The sequence below is a fragment of the Ascaphus truei genome (genome assembly GCF_040206685.1).
Source record: "Ascaphus truei isolate aAscTru1 chromosome 12 unlocalized genomic scaffold, aAscTru1.hap1 SUPER_12_unloc_1, whole genome shotgun sequence".
Classification (NCBI taxonomy): domain Eukaryota; kingdom Metazoa; phylum Chordata; class Amphibia; order Anura; family Ascaphidae; genus Ascaphus; species Ascaphus truei.
The window spans coordinates 11,196-20,432 of record NW_027453837.1 but is presented as its reverse complement, the minus strand read 5'-3'; the positions used below and the strand labels follow the sequence as shown (position 1 = coordinate 20,432).

The 9,237-nt window shown below is 50.6% G+C and overlaps 2 protein-coding genes across 2 annotated transcripts; one reads left to right on the top strand and one right to left on the bottom strand.

Annotated features, from left to right (window-relative positions):
- Positions 1-4,409: 4,409 nt before the first annotated feature.
- Positions 4,410-4,900, bottom strand: LOC142473419 (histone H2A type 1-like). The gene has a single exon (XM_075580664.1). It carries the CDS (start codon positions 4,872-4,874, stop codon positions 4,479-4,481), a length of 396 nt encoding a protein of 131 aa, XP_075436779.1. The 5' UTR covers positions 4,875-4,900; the 3' UTR covers positions 4,410-4,478.
- Positions 4,901-5,162: 262 nt separating this feature from the next.
- On the top strand, positions 5,163-5,634 carry LOC142473418 (histone H2B 1.1-like). The gene has a single exon (XM_075580663.1). It carries the CDS (start codon positions 5,201-5,203, stop codon positions 5,579-5,581), a length of 381 nt encoding a protein of 126 aa, XP_075436778.1. The 5' UTR covers positions 5,163-5,200; the 3' UTR covers positions 5,582-5,634.
- The last annotated feature ends 3,603 nt before the right edge of the window (positions 5,635-9,237 follow it).

The following is a 9,237-nucleotide window of genomic DNA, read 5'->3' as shown; positions in this document are numbered from 1 at the left end:
CTTTCAAAGATGCTCGAGCCAGTGCTCTGATCCTGGTGGTCCTCGATTACATCAAGCGATTCTTGGTGCAAACCAATGCTTCAACTTATGGCATCAGTGCTGTGCTAAGCCAGGTAGGTGAGGATTGCAGCGAGGATACGTTCACCTACCTAAGCTGCAAGCTGTTGCCTTGGGAGGTCACCTATGCCACAATCGAGAAAGAGTGTCTCAACAATGTGTGGGTTCTCAAGAAGTTATAGGTCATGTTTACGGGAAGCCTTTCACTGTGATCACTGATCGCAACCCTCTTAGCTTGTTGCAGCGGGTGTAAGGTGAAAATGGGAAGTTGGTGTGACCTCCAGGAGTTTAATTTTACCATTCAACACAAAAAAGTGCAATGAGCACAGCAACGCCAATAGTCATTCCCAGCACGACGATCCCAGCCCCGACAAACGGACTTCCAGGTTCTTCAGCCTTGGAGAGACACCTGATGGGGTAGCTTTCCCAGAGCCTTCATCTTAAAAAGGGATATTTGATGGTATGGGGTAGCCAACCTCACATAATAAAGATGAAGCCCGGCTGGATACCCCAAAACTGTGTGTAATAGCAACCTCGGTGAGGCTCGTTTGGCCTGTGTATAATGTATTTTGTGTAACCTCTTCCAGAAAAGAGCTAATCACTGTGTAATCTCTAGAAGGGGGAAAACAGTAGGAATTGGGAACAGGGATTGTATCGGTAAAAAAAAGGCACTTTTGTGCCCTGTAGTAGTATGTTCCCCATACATTTAGTAAGGCAGCCAGCACTGCCTTTTGTTTTGCTAGCATTTCGGAGAAAAGCTGCTTTGTGACAAGAAGGTGGGGTCGATGTGAGTATGAGGACAATGGTGAGCAGGAAAGGGATGGTAATCAGGTCCGGGAAACTGGTTCTCATTGGTGCAAAGACTTTTTTCACATGAGAGGCTGAGGTGCCTACCCAGCGGGATGTATGGGGCTGGCTAGTTCAACCGTTGCCGGGTCTGAGTCCCATAGGCACAATTTCCATTGGCTATTTCAAATTTCCCCCTCGCTAGACCCTCCCTACTCGAGGGGCGGTCAAGAATGACTAAGCCGGCCCCGTCCTCTGATTTGTACAGACGGACAAGACATCGTCCTCCGATTGGCTGGTTGCCCCTGCTCCATGAAAAGTATAGGAGCCCGAGAGCTATGTAAGGGGAGAAGCCAATCAGAGTACCAGACAAGTTTTGAAGCTGATCGGACAGGCGACTGGCGGGATTTTAAATAGTGCTATTGGGACAATAGCACTGAGAAGGAGCTGTACAGGGCAAATCTACTGAAGCAGTCCCCTGCACCTAGTTGAGGCTAGATTCTTCTCCCTCAGACCCCAGTTGGCGAAGTGTGTTAAAAAATCTGGTCTCCCGTGACAGGCTTCTTCCCCAAGCTGCGTGGGAAAGATATGGAAGCCTATCAAGCAATGGTTTGGGAGGATGCTGGTGACTACCAGGTGGTAAAAGCACTGCTCTGGTCTCAGTATGAGATCACGCCCGAGACTTACTGGACCCAGTTTCATGCCATGCACAAGGGGTCCATGGATTTGCACACTGACTCTGTGGCCCGGTCAGCCCATCATGCAAAGAGGTGAGTAACTGTGTGTTCAGTGAGTACCTTCAATGTATTCCTTATCTTAATCGTGAAGGAGCAATTTGTACTCAAACATTTCCCGGAGGTGAGTGAATGCATTATGGATGGCAAACCATCAATGGCTCAGCAAACTGCCAAGATTACGGATGAGTTCATGGGGGCTCGACTCCTATTCTGGCAACAACCCCAACCGAGTGTTCCAGTTCCTGGCCACCAACCTCCTCGGCATACAGAAACCCCAAGGTCCGATGCATCTTTGTGGAGCTGCCCAGTGCCCCCTAGTTCCAGAACCCGACCACCAAGTTTACCCATAAGTGGCAATGCTTTGGTTTCAACAGGGCGTGCCACCTGAGGGTGGTTTGCCCCACTGCACTTTGAACCGATCAACCTGCGATGGGACCCACAACCCAGCTCCTCATATAAACGCCAGGGTAAGTCACATTCCCATGCTCGAGCAATAGCAGGTGACCCACCATATCACCCAGGCAACCCAGGTCCCAGTCTCCGAGGCTGCCGAGATTGCTGCCTGTGCTGCAACACAAAGAGGAGCCACCATTGGGCTAGAGCAGATCATTGTGCGGTTGAAATATTTGTGCCCTTATACCATCAGCACTATGATGGTGGCCAGCCATTTGGACCCTAGCATGATCATCACTCTTGTCCAACCTGATATGTTTGGGCCAGAGCATCTGCCACCTGTCCGATGGTGCCCCTAAGTCCCTGCAGGTGGCCCGTGTTTTCATCGATTAGGGCATGGCCCAGAGCATCCGTAATGGCAGAGACCTCCCAGGCCATAACACCAACATGTTGTTGGGAACTGATTAGGGCAATTTTATGTGCCACTAATAGGGATAGAGTGTGTCCGTCGAGTGTGCCCTATTGTGGGAGCGAAACATGTTAGTGTGTTTCTCTGGTTGCCAATAACTATGTTTTTACCACACCCTCTTCATCTGTTCCTGCTCGTGGTGCAACGCTATCCTTGGCTCTTTGCCAAATTTATTTCCCATTGTGGCTGTGACCTGCTGTCAGACTTGAGACCTTGCCACCTCTGACACTATGTTTGTTCAGGGTCCCAAGAATGAAACCATCACTCTCCGGACATTGGAGTTCATCCCTTGGATGTCCTGGAGGAGACCAGTAAAGTAAGCTGGGTGTAACCTGACCAAACTGACAACCCTATCCCTGCCAGTATGACTAGGGCCAAGGAGCCAGAGCACAGTCGGCAGTTCCGCAATACCTTGCTGTCAGATCAGAGCTTAGACGGCATGTGGCAGCACGCTGCCAAACCGGTCATTGAGTCCAGATCCGATTGGCTTGTGAGTGCCGCCAGCTCCCATACAGGGAACAGAGCCCAGGGACTCCGGACTGACCATGGACGGGGGTATTAAAACATTTAATAAGTAATGTGTTGGGGCTCAGAATAAACTGGTGCACGCTTTGTACAGAGTATTTTCATTGCTGCCACATTTAGCTATAACTGATTGTGTGTTAAGTGCACAATTTTTTTTTTCTATAATAAACAGGTCCCTGAGACTCTGGTAAATAATTACATATTTTGCCTAAATTATCCAGTGATGTACGCACATAGATGGGATTGCAATTGAGTAATGGGTTAATATAAACATATTGAAAGTACCTTGTGCAGGAGAAAGGTGAGTTGGCTAGAGTAGCCGTGTGTATTAACCCTGGTTGCATATCACATGCTCATTTGTGTGCGGTCCGTGACAGAGAGTATATGGGCCACATGCTCACAGATGGACCGTACATGACATTGCTGTTCCTCAGATTAAAAAAAAAAAATGACACAAGGGACAGGTTCTGTAATTTTTAGTTTATAGCACAGAGTATATTAGTGGTACAAAAATAAATTCTAATTATTGTTCTTGCTCATAAAGGAATTAATTTGATAAATTGTACCTCCAAAAAACTTGTGCTGTTTATTTCGAAGACCAGATGCTGTAATTATGTGTTCTGCCTTTTGGTTATTGAATCTTTCTATACCATTATGCTATTTTATTTTCTAACATGTCAACATTAATTATAATATGACTTGATTTTGCATGTTCGAGGGCAATCTGTAAACAACGTTGGTTGAATATTTTTTTTTTAATTGTTCTTGCATCAATGTTACTCACTTGTCTTTAATGATACATTATATACATTTTCAGTATAATACACCTTCATGGCTTGCGAATTTGTGTCCGATATAAAAACAGGTTTTAGCCTTTACAAGCCAAGTAATGAAGATACCGATTTCTAATCCAACAGCGCCACCGTGTGGTAAATTGTTTCAAGAATAGACTCCTAATACCAAAACGTTGCGCCTTTTGTATAATCACAAACAGAAACAAACACTACTTTATAGTGTATTAGCCATGCTACACTACTTTGTTTTAATTTATTAAGCGATGAACTAGAAACAGTTTTTTTTGTTAAGCTTTATAGTTATGGTTCCAGCAAACTAAATGCACTTTAATCAGTTCATCAATTTTATGGGATTTTTTCCTTAAAATCATCATGTCGGTAATTAAAGTTCACCCCCAAGTTATATATACAGTAGGTGCCTTTATGAATTAAATATTGATTTGCTTTCTGCAGTGTCGTATCAAACGCATTACTGTTTCTAATGACAGAACTGACACCTCCACATACATGGACTTAATTATACATTACTTTACAAATGAAGAGAACTATTATCATAAACAATTAAAGTGACTTAGAATGGAGATAGAAATATAATAAAAACATGTCCTGCAGGAAATGTGAAATACTAGAAAGCTTTTTTGATGTTGTGGGTGGCTCTGAAAAGAGCCTTTGTGTTGGGTATGTGGGGATCTCTGCTCCTGGTCTCGGGGGTGAAGCTCACTTGCTGCTCTTGGCCGGTTTGTGGCTCTCGGTTTTCTTGGGCAGTAGCACGGCCTGGATGTTGGGCAGGACACCCCCCTGAGCGATGGTGACCCCTCCGAGCAGCCTGTTCAGCTCCTCGTCGTTCCGCACAGCGAGCTGCAGGTGCCGGGGGATGATGCGGGACTTCTTATTGTCCCGGGCGGCGTTACCGGCCAACTCCAGGATCTCAGCGGTCAGATACTCCAGCACTGCGGCCAAATAGACCGGGGCTCCGGCCCCCACACGCTGAGCATAATTTCCCTTCCGAAGCAGCCTGTGCACACGGCCGACTGGGAACTGCAGCCCAGCCCGAGATGAGCGCGTCTTGGCCTTAGCGCGAGTTTTCCCGCCTTGTTTGCCTCTTCCAGACATCGTGTATCACTCAGACAGCAGCTCGGGTAACAAGAGAAGTGACAAACCCCGCCCCCTGTGCCCTTATTTATACACTCAGAAAGCAGCTGAACTCCTCTGTGATTGGTCAGTTTTGAAAACAGCCAATCAGTTCCATAATCCTGAAACCACCAATCGTCTAATTTGAAAGAAAACTGATGATGTCATAAACGGTCACATGATAAAGTCAGCCAATAGACGAACAGAATGCTGGGGCTGCTAGTTTGCATAGGACTCCTATAAATAGAGCTGCTGGGGGTTTAGGTGACATTGTTTCTCTGCTGTTTGGAGAGGAAGCGTCGCCCGACATGCCTGAACCAGCCAAGTCTGCGCCAGCGGCCAAGAAGGGCTCTAAGAAAGCCGTGACCAAGACCCAGAAGAAGGATGGGAAGAAGCGTAGGAAGAGCAGGAAGGAAAGTTACGCCATCTACGTGTACAAAGTGCTGAAGCAGGTTCACCCTGACACCGGCATCTCCTCCAAGGCCATGGGCATCATGAACTCCTTTGTGAATGATATCTTCGAGCGCATCGCAGGGGAATCGTCCCGTCTGGCTCATTACAACAAGCGCTCGACCATCACTTCCCGGGAGATCCAGACCGCTGTGCGCCTGCTGCTGCCGGGAGAGCTGGCCAAGCACGCCGTGTCCGAGGGCACCAAGGCGGTCACCAAGTACACCAGCGCCAAGTAACCCCGATCTCATCACTGACCCACAAACACAAAGGCTCTTCTAAGAGCCACCCACTTTATCACTATGTAACGGGTATTCCCCCACCCAATCGCAGATATGGAGTAGGTGCAAGGAACATATATTGTTACTCAGGTGTGGTGCGTTACCTGTTGGCTCACAGGAGGGCTGAGCTTCCGCCACGGGGAACCTGGGTCAATTATACTAGGGTACTCACTTATAACGATGCAGCGCCTCCACCTGCGATGGCTCCCACCAGAGGGGGAGTAGTTCCTCACAGGACAATCAATAATCACATAGACAGCATGTATATTAACTAATGACTTTACTAACATGCATAACAACTCATCACACTCATAATGACATGTGTCCCTCTCACGAGGAGACACTAACCGTGACGTCTCGCAGGACAATTCCCCAACACTAGGTGATCCCACCCAGTGTCCAAAGAACCCCACCCAATGTCCCGCACTCTTGCAGAGAATCAATGGGTGACTGCGCAGTCACTATTAAGCTAAGGGCCCGGTGGTGCACTTAGAACTGTAGATACCTGCCGAGCACTCCAGTGCTCGGATCAGCAACGCTTCACAAAGGGTCAGACGCGTGATGAATCCGTCTGATCCTATCCTGGCGATATTCTCTGTGACCCTAACGTGGGTCCGAACTCCTTCACTGGAACCGCAGCATCCGCTGAGTCCCTCACTAACGATACAGCAACGTGACACACCCTGCACTACAGGCCGTCCCTATAGCACAGCATCCTTAAGTGGCTTAAGGGTCACTCTCCTAGGGCCTTCGGGGTTGCCTATCCTATATATAGGTAGGTCTTGTACCCACCCTACTCATAATACGGGCCCTGGGCCATGGATCCCCGGACTGGTTACCGCTATGAACCCCCCCCAGTTGCCTCGTACTACGCGCAACGCCGCCCTGGGCTATGGCTCCCCGGATTGGTTACCGCTATGAAACCCCCCCAGTGGCCTCGCCACTCGCGACACGGACCCTGGGCTATGGCTCCCCGGACTGGTTACCGCTATGAAACCCCCCCAGCTGTCTCGTGCCACTAATTCACAACAGGACCCTGGGCTATGGCTCCCCGGATTGGTTACCGCTATGAAACCCCCCAGCTGTCCCTATCTTCCCTTCTGTTCCCCAGTGCCAACTAAAGTAAGTGACAGGTTCCCTATCCTGAGGGCTATCCCTGGCAACACTCACACTACTGGGGGACTCAGGGCCATCTTGGGCCAAGGGGGTGCTGGCCTAGTACAGGGAGTCCCTCGCTCCTGTACCCTACCTCCTTCCCTTGACTGCTCCTTCCTCTGACTGACAACGTAGCTGCAAGCCCGCCAAATGTATCCACTTGCTCTCCTGGCAGTCCTGCAGCCCTATTGGCTCCTATGAGGCACCTGGTGCCTCCCTCGCTAAGCACTATGGGAATTGTAGTCCCTGGGCGCCTGTAATAACATTGGGGCCGCGTGCGTGCCTTTCCTATGCCTGCACTAGCTCCTAATGGCCGCCGCAATCTCTCCCTACCTCTCGCGCGACTCTCCTGGCTGGCTCCTACACTCGCGCGATCTTCTGCGCATGCGCGACTATCTCGGGCCGCCGGGGACTCTCTGCGCATGCGCGAACCGGCGCAACATGGCGGCGCCCTGTGCAAGAGCCGCCGGAGATCTCCTGCACTCCGGCGAGCTCCCTCCTCGGCCCCCACCCTCCTGAATGGCCGTCGGGTCTGCCGCTTGCCGCTGGCAGTACCCGACAGCGTCCGTGACCACGGAGGCGCCCGGGGGGGTCGCAGGGGAAAACAGGTGACCTGGCTACACTCTCCCCCTGGTGAAATACCCAACGCCCTCGCTTGGGGAACGACATAACATGGTACAATTTTACACACTGAAAAATGGCATGGCATACCCCGTACACTTAACAGATCGACTGCAACATCCTCAAAACATGGCACATTTTCACACAATGCAAAATTACATGGCATATCACACCCACTATTACCCGAGGCCAGCTGAGTATCAGCTGCTTGCTGAGACCATATGTGGGGTGCCCCTAACTGATCAGGTGGGGGTACCTCACTTTTGCGTCCGTGAGCCTCTCCCAGAAAATTCTCTTGAAGAGCACACTCTGGGGTGACAGTCACTGGTTCAGTGCTACTTCCTCCCCCTGGTGGAAGGAATAGCGCAGTGTCCTTCACACCAACCTTTAATTGATCATCCATGGCCTGGAAGCAGCAGGCCAGGCGGCCAGGACCTTTCCCTCGGTCCACTACGTGACGAATGGGCGGCTTCTTCTTGGGCGCAAAGGAGGCAACTTCTACCAGCTCCTTTGCCACATAGTCCTTGTCCCTACATACGTGCTCAGCTTCCACTGAGAAGCGAGAACTGGACACTGTCTCTTTACTCAAAGTCTCTGCTTCACCTGGCAGGGGGTAAAGAGTAGACACCTTACCCCTGCGGTGATTCTCGGTGGCCAACAGGTCCTCGGGGACGCTGTCAGTTCCCACCTCGGCTGTCTCGGGACCTGCCTCCTGTACTTCTGGGGCAGTCCACTTGCTGTCCTTAAACTCGGGAGCGTTGGATCCCAGTCCTGGGACCATTTGGGTTGGAGCGCACGGGCTCTCACTCAGATCAGGAACCGTAACTCTGGCCTGTTGTACGGCCACCTCCATCGGAGCCTGTGGGGAGCAAGGGGGTTCCTTACCACTCTGCTGGCTTGCGATGGATTTCTCTTCTTCTGGAACGATAGGCAGTGGGTACTGGTCCACTCGCACTGCAGGACAGCTATCTTCTAGGGGGGACACCTCCGCCAGGACGCGATGTCGAGTGGAGCCCTTCGCCCAGGTGTCCAGACCTAAGAAGCTATCGTGCTCCGCGGTCACCTGAAGGCTCACACCCAACACCCCTGGGGCAGTCAACTCACCCTGGTCGTCGTCAACAGGTACTGATCCCAAGCCTGGGACCGATGGTACCTCTGTAGGCCGGACTGGCCGTGGTAGGGCACACGGGCCCACAGCAGGCTCTGTATGCTGTGATTCCTCTGTTGGTTCGGCATGCTGGGGAACAATAGACTTCAATAACCGCACACCGCAACACTCACAGTAGGACCACCATGTCAATGTCTCTCTAGAACAGTTACAAGTGGGGCTAAAACACTGTATGCCCATTTCTCCTTCCACCTCGATGGTCCTGTAGTCGAGGGATAACCGAGACACTTTGGCTCCCTGAGCGTGGGCTTCTTGCAGGCAGGAGCATATGAAGAGAAGAGAATCTACTCCTGGCGCACGCCAGGCCACATACATATTGGGGTGTATGTCCTGACAGTCTATCTCGGTTTCCTGCTCAGAAAGAAAATATTCCATGTCTACGACAATGCCTTCCTCCTCCTCTTCCTCCTGGTGAATAGAAGGGTCTAATGGCTGTTCACTGTGCTCACTCCCCCTGGTGGAGTTTAAAGAAGGGGTGTGCTCTATCACTGGATGGCTCTGGCTCTGCACTGAGTCACTCACATTACAGGGGCGGGGCTCTGGTTTTCCCGCCAGTCCCGGAGGGTTTTCTGTAACCTTTTTCTGAGCAGCCTGGCAGTCAGAAGCACGTGTGTCATCTTGAGTTGGCGGGTGCCGCCATTTTAGGTGGGACTCACTGTTAGCATTCCCT